This window comes from Thamnophis elegans, chromosome 7, assembly GCF_009769535.1.
Source record: "Thamnophis elegans isolate rThaEle1 chromosome 7, rThaEle1.pri, whole genome shotgun sequence".
Lineage (NCBI taxonomy): Eukaryota > Metazoa > Chordata > Lepidosauria > Squamata > Colubridae > Thamnophis > Thamnophis elegans.
Genome location: NC_045547.1, coordinates 76,905,898 through 76,923,993, shown reverse-complemented (window position 1 = coordinate 76,923,993; position 18,096 = coordinate 76,905,898). Strand labels below are relative to the sequence as shown.

At 48.0% G+C, this 18,096-nt stretch overlaps 1 protein-coding gene across 1 annotated transcript in view; it reads left to right on the top strand.

Annotated features, from left to right (window-relative positions):
* FOXM1 (forkhead box M1) overlaps positions 1 to 17,756 on the top strand; it is a 35,879-nt gene extending 18,123 nt beyond the window's left edge. The window contains exons 4-7 of the mRNA XM_032221877.1: positions 1,187 to 1,315; positions 11,463 to 11,532; positions 13,086 to 13,255; positions 15,032 to 17,756. Of these exons, the coding sequence (XP_032077768.1) occupies positions 1,187 to 1,315; positions 11,463 to 11,532; positions 13,086 to 13,255; positions 15,032 to 16,015 (1,353 nt within the window). The 3' untranslated portion in view covers positions 16,016 to 17,756. The remainder of the gene's footprint in view (positions 1 to 1,186; positions 1,316 to 11,462; positions 11,533 to 13,085; positions 13,256 to 15,031) is intronic.
* Positions 17,757 to 18,096: the final 340 nt, after the last annotated feature.

The following is an 18,096-nucleotide window of genomic DNA, read 5'->3' as shown; positions in this document are numbered from 1 at the left end:
CATTAAATTCATGCGATCATAGACGTTTGGTCTCTTAAATTTTATTGTGAAATAAAAGGTTAATTTATTAATTCTTTTGGGCCAAATTGACTGGTCATTTATTTATGGACGCTGTTGCAAGTGATTCTGCCTCTTTATGTCCCACTTCTAAAATAGTTTTACCTCTCTCTTTTCGTCCTTCCTTTCTCCTTTCTTGTCCCACTCTCCATGGGTATATTCAGTATTCTCTGTCATATTCCATCCATCCGGTTCAATGGGCTATGATCCGTGAAAGCAAAAATAATTGTAGACCAAATATTTTATTTGTAGTGCTCTCTGAGCTTGCTTGTTTTTCTTGGAGACGTTTCATTGCCAAAATAACGCCATCAGTGCACTGATGACGTTACCTAGTTTGGTAATGAGACGTCTGCAAGAAAGTAACCAAGCTCAGGGAGCACCAAGCACCCCACAGTCATAGTCCACCTCCTCCATCATCATTTCTCAACCCTTCTAGCACTGATAATATTACCTACTGTATTTTTCGGAGTATAAGACGCATCTTTTTCCCTCGAAAAAGGGGCTGAAAATCTGGGTGCGTCTTATACACTGAATACAGCATTTTTTGCCTCCCAAAACCCCGCCCCCTTCACCAAAATGGCCCTGTATAGCTTTTAGGAGGCTTTCAGAGTGCTCCTGGGCGCTGGGGAGGGCAGAAATGAGCAAAAAATGGGCTGATTTTTGTTCAATTTTAACCCCCGAGCCACCAGGAGCACTCTATAAGCCTCCTAAACGCTATCCATGCCCCCCCCTTTTTTTGACAAAAAATGGGCCGTTTTTTGCTCATTTTTGGCCCCCCTCACCCCTAGGAGCACTCTACAAGCCACCTAAAGGCTATATATGCCCTTTTTTTTGAAAAAAGAAATTGTGCCCGTTTTCGTGAAAAACGCCCTGTTTTTAGGAGGTTTGCAGAGTGCAAAAACTTTTCTTTTTTTAAATTGTCTCTTCAAAACCTTGGTGCGTCTTATAATCCCAAAAATACCGTAGTTTGGTAACGAGACGTCTGCAAGAAAGCCACCATGCTGAAAGACCACCAGGGACCCTGCAGTGTGACAATAACAACGCTTCGACTTTATGTACGTCTTACCCTCCTAACTTGGCTACCTGTTTTGTAACGGAAACCAATGAACGTTTTATCTTTGCAACGCAGAACTCTGTCCGTCACAACCTTTCCCTTCATGACATGTTTGTTCGGGAGACCTCTGCCAACGGGAAAATTGCATTCTGGACCATTCACCCTGAAGCAAACCGCTACTTAACGCTGGACCAGGTGTTCAAGGTAAGTTACCAGGTAGGGAAGGAATCTTCCCCCTACAATGTATTTATCTAAATCAGGGGTCGGCAACCTTAAACACTCAAAGAGCCACAAAGGTCCTAACCGGAAGCCCCCCGTTCAATTCTGGAGATGACCGGAAGTCCGGTTCCCCCACCATAGAGTCTCTTCCTAGCACGGCATCCTTTTTCCTCCACCTGTCCTAACCGAAAGTCCTATCAATTGTGGAGCCGACCGAGGACAGGGAGCCGCAGCAGAGGGATGAAAGAGCCACATGCAGCTCCGGAGCCACAGGTTGCTGACCCCTGTCTTAAGGACACCTTGTGGCCTATTTACAGATAGTTCTCAACTTAAGATCACCATTTTTGTTGCTAATTGAGACATTGGTCAAGTGAACTTTGCCCCCTTTTGCCACTTCTGCCACCGTTGTTAAGTGAATCATTGCAGTTGTCGAATGACTAACACCATTGTTAAGTGGATCTGGTTTTCCCATCGTCACTGCTGGTCAGAAAATCGCAAAAGATGATCCCCTCAGTACACGGCAACGGTTATCCATGTGAGTCAGTTCCCAAGCGTCTGAATTTTGATCCCACGGACATGGGGAGGGTGCTGCAACGGTCGTTAAGCGTGAAAAAAATGGTCATAAGTCCCCTTTTTTCCCAGTGCCGTTGTGACTTCGATTGGTCGCTGAATGAACTGCTGGAAGTCGAGAACTACCTGTATTTCCATTCAGCGCATAGTTTAAAAAAAGAAGAAAAGAAATGAAGTCTTTTGTTGACGGAAAGAAAACATAAAATGCAGATTTTTATATGTGTCTTGAGAGCCAGCCCTCGTTCACACAGACCTTACAGCATCCCCATGGTCACGTGATCTGCATCCAGACGCGTGGCCACTGTCTCATATTTGTGACGGTTGCAGTGTCCTCAGGTCATGTAATCCCCTTTTGTGACCTCCTGATAAGCAAAATTAGTGGGGGAAGCCAGAATCACTTCACATTCGTGCAACTTGTTTAACTGCAGGGATTTAGTCGACAACTCGTGGCAGGAACGATCGTATAATGGGGGCGAAGCTCTCTGGACAACTGTCTCGTTTAGCAACAGACATTTTGGCCTCAATTGTGGTCGTAAGTCGAGGACTACCTGTGCTAAGTATTTATGAACAAGAGATTACTTTCATCGTGAGCAAAAACAAAATGTGTTCCGTCAGATCGTTTTAGAGGCCTGGAGAATGGAAAGAGCCAAACAAATCCATCTCCACTTATTTTCCTGAATTTTTAAAAACGGCGGGCACATTGTATCAAGTCTTTCCGGGAGATCTGTGGGTTCAGGAGATTGTTCCGCAATCATATGGTAGGTCTGTCACCCCCATCTTTATCCTGGAAGTATGATATGATTTGGATTTGGCTTCGTTGTGGCCTGTTGCCTCCCCCTTCCCTCACCCCCACCTGCTCGCCCCACAGCTGAATCAGATGAGGAGGAGGCGTAGGTCAGCATCAAGGCAACCTGAAAGCTTTGAGGGGGAAGAGGGACAGAGGCGGAGCCTGAGCCGTCCGTTAGCCCTCAGACGGAGAGTCAAAAGCCCCCAGGTCTGGAGGTGGCTGATGAGGAAGAGGAGGAACAGCTGCCTGACGCGCGGATGCACAGAAGGCAGAGGAGAGGAGAGCATTGGAAATCTATGGGCCGGTCCTTGGGAAGGAAGAGCCACCGCTGCTAGCGAAGCCCCACCCTAGCTCTGGGGGATAAAAGGCAGGGGGTGGAGATGAATAGATGTGGCAGAGGAGAGGAGAGCATTGGAAATCTATGGGCCGGTCCTTGGGAAGGAAGAGCCACCGCTGCTAGCGAAGCCCCACCCTAGCTCTGGGGGATAAAAGGCAGGGGGTGGAGATGAATAGATGTGGCAGAGGAGAGGAGAGCATTGGAAATCTATGGGCCGGTCCTTGGGAAGGAAGAGCCACCGCTGCTAGCGAAGCCCCACCCTAGCTCTGGGGATAAAAGGCAGGGGGTGATGATTAGGTGTGGTAGACAACTATTCAACTCCCTGTCGGACAGATGTCAGCCTGCGGTGAGAGAGAAACTGTTTGCCAAAGTTAACTCAAAGGAATCTTTGAGTTAACTTTGTTGTGTTTGGAGAGCTGGGTCAGAACAAACAGCTTTTCCTTAACTTTCCTTGATTCCTAGCTATAAAAAGCTACCAAGTCTTAAGATGCACCTCTACCATCATCCACAATCTTCCCCCGGAGTCTGTTTCTTTCACATAAGAACAATGACAAGCTTGGACCTACCTCGTGTACCCCAGATTGGCTGGAGCAAATATAATGTGGGTCTCAGCCAGTTTATAGTCTAGATATAGGTTGGGATCCGTTTCCAAATCAAATTCCAAGTTGCATCCACCGGGTATTGAATCTGGGTAGAACGAAATGAAATAAAATCAAGAGACAGGAGTAAGGAAGGGGAGAACCACTGATGTATGTTGAGATGAGGGGAGGGGGGGAGAGATGGAGACGGAGCCTGGTCCATCTGTCAGCCCTCACATGGAGAGTCAACAGCTCACAGGTCTGGAAGTGGCTGATGAGGAAGAGGAGGAACAGCTGGGTCCAGTGCCTGACACACGGATGTGTAGAAGGCAGAGGAGAGGAGAACAGTGGAAATCTATGGGCCGGTCCTTGGGACAGAAGAGCCCCCGCTGCTAGCGAAGCCCCACCTTAGCTCTGGGGATAAAAGGTAGGGGGCGGAGATGAATAGCAATAGCAGTTAGACTTATATACCGCTTTAGCCCTCTCTAAGCGGTTTACAGAGTCAGCATATTGCCCCCACAGTCTGGGTCCTCATTTCACCCACCTCGGAAGGATGGAAGGCTGAGTCAACCCTGAGCCGCTGAGATTAGAACCGCTGAACTGCAGATAACAGTCAGCTGAAGTGGCCTGCAGTACTGCACCCTAACCACTGCGCCACCTCGGCTCATAGATGTGGCAGACGCTTCAAGGTGCTAGTTATCACTTATAAAGCCCTTCATGGTATTGGACCTGGGTACTTGAGAGACCGCCTGCTGCCAATTACCTCCCAAAGACCCATTAGATCGCACAGGGTCGGCCTCCTCCGGGTTCCATCCACTAGCCAATGCCATCTGGCTACGACCCGGGGGAGGGCCTTCTGTGTTGCAGCTCCTTTGGAACGAACTCCCCGCGGAGATTCGGACCCTCACCTCTCTCCCTGCTTTCCGAAAAGCCGTTAAAACCTGGCTGTGTCGGCAGGCCTGGGGTGGATGAGCTCCCTTCCCCTCTCGACAGGTGTGGTTGTTGGTCATTTTAAATGTCTATTTTGTACTTGTATGTTTCCCTTTCCCGTTTAAGTTGTTCGCCGCCCTGAGTCCCTTTTGGGGAATAGGGCGGCATATAAATAAAATAAAATTTAAACTTAAACAGACAGCTATTCATCTTCCAGTCGGACGGAGTTGCTAGCCTGCGGTGAGAGAGGAACTTTTGCCGGGGATGCCGGCACTCCTAATAAAGGAATCTTTGAATTAACTTCGGAGGGCTTGTCGTGTTTGGGGAGCTGGGTCAGAAGAGATTCGCTGGCTCTTGCATCTCGGCCCCCTGGGGAGGCCGATCAATAATTGAACCGCTTGCAAGCTTGTTTCATCAGTAGGATGACATTCACCCTTCGGCTAATCCTGTAGTAGCGGTGAGGTCCCTGGAGAAATGCCCGAGTAAAGGTTACTGATGTTATGAGAGTTAAGAAGTTGAAAGCTCATGTAGGCAGAGGAAGCGCGGGGTCGCTCGGAAGGAATTGTTTGTGCTGCTGCTGCTCCATTTGTGACGGTGACTTTTCTGACCAGGGTGGATAAAAATTGATGATTTTTAAAAAATAAATAAATAAATACAAATCAGATATTTTTTTTATTTAAATCAGATTTTTAGAAATTTTTTTAAATCAAATTTATTTTAATGAAATGTTTTTAGAGTAAAAATCTTATCTAAAGATAGCTTTCTATTTAAGGTGCATTAACCATTTAGTTCAGTGATGGCGAAACTCTTTGGCACCAAGTGCCCAAATTGGAACGTGCCTGTACGTGCGCGTGCCGCAGCATTGGAAACCCGAAGACCAGCCGGCCGTTGTGCACATGCATGCCTGCTTTTAGCCGTTTCTGAGGCCGTTTTTCTGGCTGTTTTCCGGCCGTTTTCCGGTGCCTGCAAAGAGCAGCTGGCAACGGTGCACTTGCCCACAGAGGAGGCTCTACGTGCCCCCTCTAGCACGCGTGCCATAGGTTTCACCATCACGGATTTATCATGTTTTTCGGAGTATAAGATGCACTGGAGTATAAGACGCACCAAGATTTTGAAGAGGCAATTTAAAAAAAAAAAAAAGTTTTTGTATTCTGCTAACCTCTAAAAAACCGCCCATTTTTTGCGAAAACAGGCCTGTTCCCCCCCCCCCCCCCCAAAAGGGCATGCATAGCCTTTAGGAGGCTTGTAAAGTGCTCCATGGAGGAAAAACCAGCAAAAAATGGCCGGTTTTCACAAAAACCGGCCTTTTTCCCCCAACCTTTAGGAGGCTTATAGAGCACTCCTGGGGGCTGGGGAGCAAAATTGAGGAAAAAACGGCCTGTTTTTTGCTAATTTTTGCCCTCCCCTGTCCCCAGGAGCACTCTGGAAGCCTCCTAAAGGCTCCGCACGGCGATTTTGATGAAGGGAGTGGGGTTTCGGGAGGCAAAAAATGCTGTATTCAGTGTATAAGACACACCAGATTTTCAGCCTCTTTTTTGAGGGAAAAAGGTGCGTCTTATACTCTGAAAAATACAGTAGTTTATTCAGCATGAAATGGAGCTTAGCTATGCAGCATGAGGCTGTATATTCTGAAATATTGGGCCTGTCGGTGAATCAACAGCGGGTCAGAGGAGGAGCCGTTGCGGGACAGAGATGACAGCGGCTCTTAAAAGTATGATTTCAATCGAGTTGATTTAAATCAAGCCTTTTTACTGGTGGTTTAAATCGCGATGTAAAATCGACTTGACTTAAATCAAATCCACCCTGTTTCTGACAGATCCAGCCTCCTCCTCTTATTGAAATTAATATCAGGAATATTAAATGTTTTAAGTAAAGCCTTAGTTCCGTAGATACTAAGGCGTCAGCAATCACCCTGGTCAAATTCCATCTGTTTTTTTATGGATCTGCCTGGGATTCCGATTCTACAGGCCATCCTCGACTTACGACTCCAATTGAGACCTAAAATTTGGCTAATTTTATGGCTAAATGGCTAAGCGAGACATCGGTTCAGTGAGTTTTGCCCCATTTTACGGCCTTTCTTGCCAACGCTGGTAAGTGAATCCCTTCCGTTGCGAAGTCAGTAAACACGGTCGATAAATGAATCCAGTTTCCCCATTGAATTTGCCCGTCAGAAGGGTCGCAAAAGATCTCGTGACCCCGTCATAAACGAGTCAGTTGCCAAGTGTCTGGATTTTGCCAAGTGACCCCGGGGAGGCTGTGACCGTTGTAAGTGTGAAAAAGGGTCATCAATAAATATCTTTCTTTCAGAGCCGTTGAGGCTTCAAATAGTCACTAAACAAACTATTGTAAGCTGAGGATGATTTGTATATTCTGCAATATTGGTGCTGTTATTTTTGTTGTGAGCCGCCCAGAGTCCCTAGGGAGTGGGCGACATACAAATCTTATTAAAGTTGCAAAGTTGTGTTAGAATTTGCACCTACGTAGCAGCCTTTGCTTAAAATAGGCCGGGCTCAGGGAGATGGTGAGAAAGGTTTTGATACGGATTCTTGGTGAAGCAAGAATTTGCTCTATTTCTCTGTTTATGCAGCCTAGAACTGTGTTGGCTTTTTTGGCAGCTGCTGCACACGGCTGGCTCATATTTAAATTAAGGTGGCAGGCTGAACCAAGGTAGGCCTCAAGCCTGAACCAGACTAGGGTTTCATGATATTAAGCTTTAACTGTTCACATAGAAATTGCAAGGTTTGCTTTTAGGACATAGTGCGGTTAGACACAGGTTAGAAGGAAGTCTGTACATGAAATATGCTGAGGCAAAACATCTATTTTAGCCTATTTGCTGGCTTGGCTATTAATCTGTCTGGTAGACACATACTGTTAGTTCCTCAAAATACATGCTATGTCTGTCCGTTGGCTGATCTATGTATTATGACACCCTGTAAACATACTTTCTGTAACCCAAGGTCAAATCTTGAGGGGTGTTTCCAAAACTAACAGATGGCTTTAGCTGAAAGCGATAAACTATATAAGGAATTTCCTGACTTTCACTCATTGTTCAGACCATTCATTCCGAACCTGCGCAATAAACATTTCCTTCTCTGAAGAGCTGGCTTGCGTGTCCCATCTTTTCTACAACAAAATGGCTGTCCACTAGGACTCCAAGATCCCTCTCAACGTTTTGTTGAGTTCTCTTCTAAGAACTCTCTTGGGAGCATGACTTTGGGTAGAATTTCAAACCTTTTGGAGAGAGAGAAAATCTATTTATAGTCTAGTCCTTTAGGAAAATTAAAAAAGTGCTGTGTCTCGTCGCAATCATCCAAGTGGCATGAAGGATCTTGCACTTCCAAAAATGAGGCGTCAGCATTTATTTGAGACCTGTCCAAATTTAATCTCCGTGACAAGGTGAATTTGGTGATTAGAGAAGTGGCATCGGATAACGGACTGACTCAGACAAAACTCCTGTGCAGGACACTGAGAGGAGAGAAGATTTTTCTCTTGACCATTGAGAGGGACAATCCATCCCTTCCTCTCTCCATTGGACGAGAATCAACAGCCTCCATCCTTCCTCCTCTGCAGGGTGGAAATTCATAGATCTGGTGCCTATGGAGATTCTCAATCATCCAGCCATAAAGCAAGGGTATCCAGCCTCGGCATCTTTAAGACTGGTGGACTTCAACTCCCAGTATTCCCAAGCCAGCATGGCTGGCTGGGGAATTCTGGGAGTTGAAGTTCACCGGTCTTAAAGACTCCAAGGTTGGACATCCTTGGCATAAAGAGAAGCCTCATAACAAGGGAAAAATTCGAAAGCCAACAAACTCAACAAGGCATGGAGGTAATGCTAATGTCAGCGTTCCAAATATCATCCAAAATTAAATCAGAGTTCAAGGCAGATCAAAGTTCCCATTTATTAAGAGTGACATGTTGGTACAGCTGTGGAAACCCGAATTTGAAAACTTCCTGGGTTTTCCACCCAGTTGAAAGTCCATGATCTTGCCCCCACACCCACAAGTCCATCACATGGTCCAATCTTCCATTGCCATGCTGGCATCTCCACCCATCCACTTCTGGTCAGGTTCAGAGACAAAGGATGACCTTGGGCTTCTAGAAAGGAATGTTTTATTTTGACAACAACACATCCTTACTATTCCCTCTCCCAATTACCCCACTAATGAAACAGCATAGTAAAATAAGAGAGCGTGTGACAGGCCAAAAATAGCAATAGCAATAGCAGTTAGACTTATATACCGCTTCATAAGGCTTTCAGCCCTCTCTAAGCGGTTTACAGAGTCAGCATATTGCCCCCACAGTCTGGGTCGTCATTTCACCCACCTCGGAAGGATGGAAGGCTGAGTCAACCCTGAGCCGGTGAGATTTGAACCGCCGAGCTGCAGAACTAGCAGTCAGCTGAAGTGGCTGCAGTACTGCACCTTAACCACTGTGCCACCTCAGCTCATCCAGCAAGGAATATGGCTGCAGGCCTGACAGCTGAAACATTTCAACGTACTCTATTGTGGTTGCTAGGGAAGATAACCCTGGATAAGGCTCTGGTGAATTTTGCACCACACACTGTAGAAATATAGCATATGCCACATAGAATATCATCAATGTAACTTCAAACTGAATCAACTGTTGTAAGTAGAGGACTACCTATATATGTTTGCTTCTCTTGTGTCATGTTCTCATCCTACACTAGACAATTCTTATGTACAATATCCTATGGGCTATAGAGCTTGGAAAGGTACCATGTAAATATTTTCCAAACGCAGAGATGCGGAAGGAAAGACTTGGCACAGAATCTCTGAGATTCATGGACAGATCTTCACACTCCTGAAACAAGCAAACGAATGAGCGAATTGTTTCCTGCAAAAGCCCACTCCGCTTTCGCTCCCCTTTTATTTCCTCTGGGAGGGGCCATTCACCATCCACTTGTGGCTTTACCCCCAAATTGACCCTGATTTCTTAGCTGTTGTTTTCTTCTGGCAGCTCTGCGCATGGGAACAGGCGCCAGCTGTTCCTCTGCCTCACTGATGTCTGACTCCGAAGGCAGCTCAGAATTGCCAGGCGGCCTTGGCCCCATCTCTGCCTCCGACGCAGAGCCCTCGTCCGAGCTTTCCCCAGCCTCCAGGACTGGTCCATGTTCCTCCCCAACGTCCTCACTGTCTGACTCTGCTTGTAGCTCTGCCGACTGCTGGTGGGCCACAACCAAAGTAATGGCAGAAAGTATTCGCAGGAACGGTAATGGAAGCTTGGAACCAACTTCCCTCAGCGGTAGTTGGTTAATTATCAGCAACTGAGTTTAAACATGTAAACACGCATCCACCATCCAGTAAAAATAAAAATAAAACATTACATTAGTAACATGATCATTAAGTGAATCTGATTGGTGGGAGATCCCTGCAGTCTGACACTTGTACACCAAATACACAGACACACAGGATTCCCAAGAATAGAGCCAGGTGATTAAAGCAGGGGTCGGCAACCTTAAACACTCAAAGAGCCACAAAGGACGTAACCGGAAGCCGCCCCTGGAGCTGACCAGAAGTCTGGTTCTCCCACCATAGAGTTTCCTCCCAGCACAGCATCCTTTTTCCTCTGCTAACCGGAAATCCAGTTCCTCCACCATAGAGTCTCCTCCTAGCACGCCGTCGCTTTTCCTCTACCTCTCCTAACTGAAAGCCCTATCAATTGTGGAGCCGATCGGCAATAGGGAGCCGCAGCAGAGGGATGAAAGAGCCACATGCGGCTCCAGAGTCGCAGATGGCCAACCCCTAGATTAAAGGATCAGAAGGGATCCTTTAGGAACCCAAAGATTTAGGCCCATTGCATGGTAGGTAGTCCTTGAATTATGACCACAATTGCGCCTAAAACTTCCCTGGCTTAATGAGACATTTGTTTAGTGAGTTTTGTTCCATTTTACCAACTTTTCCTGGCATGTTGCTAAGTGAATCACTGCAGCTGTTAAGTTAGTAACACGGTTGTTAAGCGAATCTGGCTTCCCTGCTGACTTTACTAGGACACGAATCATGGATCACATGATCCCAGAACATTGCAACTGTCATAAAGACTTGCCAGTTGCCAAGTGAATTTTGATTGCGTGCCCAAGGGGAGGTGGCAACGGTCGTATGTGAGAAAAAGGGTTATCCGTCATTTGTTATCACTGCTGTTATAACTTGGAATGATCACTAAGCAGATGTTTGGAAGTCAAGTATTACGTCTACCCTTTTTTCTTTATTTTGAACCTGAAATGGTTTGGTTTGGTTTGGTTTATTAGCATTTGTAGGCCGCCCTTTTCCCTGAGGGGACTCAGGGCGGCTCACAGAAAACCAGGGAGGGGGGAATACAACATTAAGACAACAACATATAATAAAATAGTAAACAACATACATTCATCATTCGGGCGGGGTAGCGATTCTTATCCCCAGGCCTGACGGGCGAGCCAGTTCTTCAATGGTAATGGTAATACACGTCATGGTTGCTGCCTGTAGAAAGGTCCTTAAATATCAGGAAAGGTGTATAAAATGCAGCACAGGGCTGGCTCATCAGGAACCCGCAGTCCTGTATCAAATCCATTTGCTGTAGTGGTGGGTTTCAGGCGGTACAGCCTGGTACGAATGTACCAGTGGTAGCTGGGAGCAGTGGCTACCGTACCAGAACTGTGGGTCGTTTTGCCCGCCCTCCCGCGTTCCTTACCGCTTTTTGAGGCAAACGGGCCAATTGCGCAGGCGGCACCTGCGTGGCTTCCGCTGAGCAGCTGACTGTCGCTGGGCGGTGGCATGTGCATGCGTACGCAGCAGCCGAGACGCCTGGCCCCGTCGCAGTGTATACCAGTTGTGACGGGATCCGGAACCCACTACTGAACTTGCTGATTTACCTTCCATCAGTCCTGCGCTGTTGGACCCTAACTTTCCTTTCGCTTGTGTCTCAATCTTAATGCAGCAGCAAAAGCGTCCAACTCTGGATCTGCAGAAGAACTTAAAAGACACCAAAGCGGAGCCCCAGACTTCCCGTAAGTATATAGTTGCGTCTTTGCAAAAAATCCCTTTCCCATGCTGGTCATTGGAGGAAGCAAGTGGAAGCCGTTTGGCTGATCGGAAGTATACATACCGCTGTAATGGTATGCAGCAGTAATGGCGAACCTCTTTGGCACTGCACTCCTGAGCTCCGAAAAGTCAAAGACCAGTTGTTCTTCTGGTTTCTAGTGTGCACCTGCGCCAGCCAGCTGGTCTTCGCACGTGCTGGAGTGCCAGAAACCCAAAGATCAGGTGGCTAGCGCTCGCATGCACACCCACCAGAGGTTCCACCACAAAACCGCGTTCGACTAAAGCGCGCTCGACGAAACCGCGGAGCTGACATCATTACAGGCGACAACAGCGCAGAGACAGAAGGACGCTGTAAACGCTAAACCTAAAATTAACCCCTAAACCTAACCCCCCTAAACCTAACCCTAAACCTAACCCTTAACCTAACCCTAAACCTAATCCTAACCCTTAACCTAACCCTAACCCTAAACCTAACCCTTACCTTAACTTGAATCGGCTTGCTTTCAAAGCGCTATTTAAAGTGCCCTTCTTTCTCCGCGCTCACTGTTGTCGCCCTGTTGATGACGTCAGCGACGCGGTTTAATCGGGCGCGCTTTAGTGGAGCGCGGTTTTGTCGGGCCATGCCCGCCAGATGGTCTTCAGGTATCCGGGGCTGCGGCGCACACGAAGATCAGCTGGCCGGCGTGCATGCAGAGCAGGTCAGGAATGCTTTGCGAGTTGACATTTAGCTCATCTGGTCCCGTTTCCTGTGTGGTCCAGGCTGACATCAGTTTTGGACTCCACTGTGGTCGTAATTCCACAATGGTCCTAATCCTCAACCTCGTAAGTCGAGGATTATCTGCATGGTGGAATGTAACAAGGAGATGGATTCCAGGGGAGGGAGGGGCTGCATTCTGGAAAAGTAAGAGGCAACTCAGTTCAGATATCATGTGTGAGAGAAAGAGGGTGAAGACAACTCCTCCCTAATACAGGTAGTCCTTGACTTATGACAACAATTTAGCCTAAAATTTCTGTTGCTAAGTGAGACATTTTTAAACTAAGTTTTGCTCCATTTTTATGACCTATCTTACCACCGTTGTTAAATGAATCACCGCCGCTGTTAAGTTAGTAACTCGATTGCTAAGCGCACCGGGATTCCCTCGTTGACTTTGCCTGTAAAAGGGAATCACGTAACCCCAAGACAATGCAAAGGTCGTAAATATGAATCAATTGTCGAGTGTCTGAATTTTGATCACATGACCACGGGGATGCTGTGACGGTCGTAAGCTTGAAAAAATGGTCATAGGTCACATTTTTCAGTGCCATTGTAACTTGGAGCCATCGCTAAATGAACTGTTGTTAAGTTGAGGACTTCCTGTAACCCACACAGCATGGTAGATGCGGACAGTAGTGTTTAGTCCAGCAAGATTTTGTCTACAGGTATGGATGCAATAAAGCATCCATACCTGTAGACAACTTGGAAGAGTTGCGACGTGTCATTCTTGACTTTGGGTCTGACAATGAAGTTTTCCTTTCTTAGGACCGAGGATTAAGCCCTTGCTGCCACGGGTCAGTTCCTACTTGGTTCCGGTTCACTTCCCAGCAAGCGAGCCGTTTCATCTTCAGTTGCCTTCAAGGCTACCTCTGCCTGCAAGCCAGACCGCTTTGGTGACCACGCAGATCAACACAGGGGAATGTCCTGCTCCAAAGGTCAGTCTCCCTCATCTCTTTGTTTTTCTCGGGTGCGTTTTGTCTGGATATAGAGCGTCAAACTCAAGGCCTGTGGGCAGGATCCAGCCCACGGGGTACTTAGATCTGGCACATGGGGCCACCGTGGAAACAGTGAAGGACCAGCCTGCAGTGCTTCCCTCAGTGAAAATGGAGTTTGGAGGGAATCTACGTGTGGCTTTCTCAAGCTGTGTTTTAGGCTGCGACAGCCTCCTGCAGCCCTCTGCCGGTGAAAACGGAGCTCGGGAGTCCTACGTGTGGCCCTCCCAAGCTCTGTTTTAGGCTGCAACAGCCTCCTGCAGGCCTCTGCCGGTGAAAACCGAGCTCGGAAGGCCTACGTGTGGCCCTCCCAAGCTCTGTTTTAGGCTGCGACAGCCTCCTGTAGCCCTCTGCCGGTAAAAACGGAACTCGGGAGGCCTACATGTGGCCCTCCCAAGCTCTGTTTTAGGCTGCGATGGTCTCCTGCAGGCCTCTGGCGGTGAAAACGGAGCTCGGGAGGCCTACGTGTGGCCCTCCCAAGCTCTGTTTTAGGCTGCGACAGCCTCCTGCAGCCCTCTGCCAGTGAAAACGGAACTCGGGAGTGGTCCGTGTGGCAGAGGGCTGCAGGAGGCTGTTGCAGCCAAAAATGGAGCCCAGGAGGATAATGGATCCTCTCATTCATGCCCAGGCCACCACAGGAGCCTCCGACATGAGTGACGTCAATCTGCCCCTGAGGTCAAACACAACCTCGATGCGGCCCTCAATAAAATTGAGTTTGACACCCCTGGTCAATACGGTTAGTCCTCGACTTACAACCCTTGTTTAGTGTCCGTTCAAAGTTACAACGGCACTGAAAAGGATGCCTTTAAACCATTTTTCAAATTTACGACAGTGGCAGTATCCCTATTCAGATGATTGGCAATTCACTCATATTTATGACAGTTGCAATGTTCCCGGGATCATATCCCATTTTGCAACCTTCTGACCAGCAAAGTCAATGGGGAAGCCAGATTCACTTAACAACCGGGATACTTACTTAACGACTGCAGTGACTCATTTAATCATTGTGGCAAGAAATGGGGCAAAATTCACTTAACTGTCTCGCTTAGCAACATAAATGTTGTGCTCAATTGTGGTTGTAAGTCGAGGACTCCCCCTGCAATATCTTTGGCGCATGTATAGATTCCCTAGAAGTTGTTGGCGATCCTTCTTGGCTCAAACTGTAGCTCTAATGCCTGTATAAATGGAGGCCAAGAACAATGTCAGTTTAAGAGGGCGAAAATAAATTTCCAGGCCTAAAAGATAACTGATCCCCCCAGGAGAATGCATCATATTTTTCAGAGTATAAGACACACCTTTTTCCCTCATAGAAGAGGGTGAAAATCTGGGTGCATCTTATACACTGAATACAGCATTTTTTGCCTCCTGAAACCCTGACATTTCCTCGATTTTGCCTCCTCAGGAGCACTCTGTAAGCCTTCTAAAGGCTATGCATGCCCCTTTTTGGGGGAACAAAAACATTTTTTTGCTAGTTTTTGCCCCAGCCCCCAGGAGCACTTTACAAGCCTCCTAAAGTTTATGCATGCCCCCCCCCCTTTTTTTAAACAAAAATTAGGCCTGTTTTTGAGAGGTCTGCAGAGTGCAAAAATTTTTATTTTAATTTGCCTCTTCAAGATCTTGGTGCGTCTTATATTCCGGTGCCTCTTATACTCTGAAAAATACGGTGTCTAAAAATCAAAGGCGTTGTTCAGCTTCTCCCTTCCCATGTTCGTTTTGCAGATCCTGCGCTCCAGCGAAGACCCGGTCCTGTCGCCTCCTCTGAGTTCCATAAAGGTGGAACACTATTGCGGGGAAGAGTCTTCTTCATTAACCCTTCATCGCCCTCTTGAGGAAGGCAGCTGTACAGACGGCAGAAATCCTTTGGCGGGAATTCTGAGGGACAGTTTTCACACCCGGGACAGGGTCTCCTCTTTTGTCCCAGTATGGCCTGTAAAGGAGGAACCAGTGGGAAGTGGTGAGGAGCAGGACCTCTATGTCCAAGCATCCCCCATAAAACAAAAGAGAGGTCTCCTTACAGGTCTCCGGTCATCCCCCCAGGGCAAGCTGGTTATAAGGAAAAAAGAATTGGGCAGATCCAGAAGGAAACAGCACTTAGCCCTCTCTTCCTCCGAAGAACCAGTTCTCCTTCTGCCCCTCAGCGGTGGCTCAACTTCCTTCCCAATGGGACACTGTCCGTCCACTCAGAAGGAACCTCTAGGAACCCATCTCTGTGGTCCAGAAGACGACCCTTCAGTGACTTGCAGATTGCAGATTGCTTCCACTCCAACTAAAACACCCGTAACCACCTCTACACCCCTGCCAACTACCGACCAGTGGAGGTTGACCCCTCTGGTTGACGAAAGGAGCAAGGTTGATTTCAGTACTCCGAGATCTTCTCCCTTGCCATTCCTGTCCTTCCCGGATAATTTAGATCTGGACTTTAACGAGAGCCCGCTGAGACAATCCCTGGGTGATTCTCCCCAGTGTCCACTTCTGAACGCAGAAACGGGGGAGATGGTCCCTGGGCTCTTGAACACTTCTTCCCCATCCAGTAAGGTGGCTTGTGAGTTTGCAGGGGACAATTCCCTCCTGGAGGACCTCGTCTTGGACAACATGCCCGAGAATTGGAGCAAGCTCTCGCTAGACATCAGTTTTCCATACGCCGAGGATGACAACTTGGAGACCGATCTGAGCTGGTCCCAGCTTCTTCCCCAGCTGAAATGACCCTATTGGAGTTTGCCGAAAAATAACCTCATCGGCGGCGCGCGTTCAGAAGACCCATCCCTGTACCAAAATACTGGCACTTCGGCAAATATGGCTCTTGAGTGACTCGGATTTCCCCCGTATGAATGATCAAGGAAGCCTTAACCATGAAGTTTGGGGAAAAAAAGTCCCTCTCTCCTGTTTTTCTTCGTTCGATGATGGTTTTGGCAAATTCACAACACCTTGTTAGGGGGTCAGGTCGAAAGCTCCAGATCCCTCAATCGTTTTGGAGACAATTTCCTTCTAACGGAAAGTTTCATCTGTGGGAAAGTGTCTGGGCTACCAAAATACCATCTTTCCTAGCCTCGAACCCCTCTTGATGCTTTTTGTGGGGGTGGGGGTGGGGGATGATTGCTTGTCTTCTCCCTTAACTTATTCTAATAACGGGAGCCTGATCTATACCAGTCTCACATCTCTGTCTGACAAGCAGACAGCAACAGGTTCAAAGCTGCCAAACAGTCGGAAAACAATTAAAAAAAAATAGTGCCACTTCACAGGGTTCCTGCCACATATGTAGCCTAAAGCAGAGTTCGCCAACATTTCTGCCTTTGTGGAGTGTGGGGGGAGGGAGAGAGGGAATGGTTCACGCAAACAGCTGGCACGCGCATGCACACAGCTGCATTTCCACAAGCGGCATGCACGTGTGCCTGCCCCTCACGCGAATGAAGCACACGAGCTGTGCTCGCCCGTTGCTCATGTAAGTGAGGATGTGTGCGCGCGCTCGCCGGCCGTTTCCACCACCTGGTGGCAAATCCCTCGCAGCCCACACAGGTTGGGGACCCCCTGGCCTAATGTATCGAGAGAAATATTTTAAGGAGCTGTATTTAGCTATCGCTGAAGTGGGATTGGCTTATCCAGAGAAGGCTGCCGTTTTTTAGGCCTAGCTGGAACGCCTCCTGCCTCTGCATGGTTCGCCAGCACTTAAAAGCCACGAAGGCGCCACGAAATTCTCAAGCGTCCTTCCTGCTGCCAGATATAGCAAGCTTAAAAGAAAAACCCAGAGGCCACCCACCGCTTTCCCAAAGATTGCTGAAAAGCTGGGCGTCTCAGTTTGCAGGCAAAAATTTTTCCCTCTGGGGTTGTAGGGCTGGAAGTAGATTGAATTCCTCGATTGAATAGTTCCGATGGCCTTGATAATCTCCAGCAATTGAAGCCGTGAAGCCAGGAATCCCTATATAGGGTGAAAGGACGCTCTTAAGCCCACGATGGCGAGCCTATGGCATGTGTGACAGAAGTGGCACGCATAGTCCTCCCTGTGGGTATGCACGCCATCACCAGATGCTCCTGGTTTCTGGCGTGCGCATGGATGCCGGCCAGCTGACCTTTGCGCGTGCTGGAGAGCTGTAAACCCAGAGACCAGCTGGCCAGTGCGAAAACATGCTGGCCACCTATTTTTCGGGTTTCCGGTGCTCCAGCATATGCAAAGATAGCTGCCCATGCAGCTGGCAAGCGTGCATGTGTGTGCCGGAAACTAGAAGACCAGGTGGAGGGCACATGTATGCGCATAGGACAGGTCGTCTTTGAGTTTCCGGGACTCTGGCGTGTGCATGTGTTCCAGTTTGGGAACTTGGTGTTGCAAAGTTTCACCGTCTCTGCCCTAAGCTGGTAGGTTGATCCCTGTAAGATTCTGGATAAAAGCTTTCAACGGAGGTAGTACTCCATTGAGGTTCCACCACAAATGCGCGAACGACAAAAGCGCACCTGACTAAACCGTGCCGATGAATGAGCGCTGAAGCGCGCCGACAACAGCGCACGGACAGAAGCGCGCTGTAACCCTAACCCTAAACCAAACCCTAAACCTTACCTTAACTTAAATCGCGCTTCTGTCGGCGCGCTGTTGTCGGCGCACTTTTGACATCGTGGTTTTAGCGCCGCGGTTTTGTCGGCGCGCTTTTGACGTTCGCGCATTTGTCGGGTCATGCTCCATTGAAATGGTCCAGCGTGCTCTTTTTTAAGGGTGTCTAAAGCAGAAATGGAGTCACGTCGGGGCCGGTCCGTGTTCACGATCCTCATCACGGCCGTAAAACCTTAATGTCCTTTTC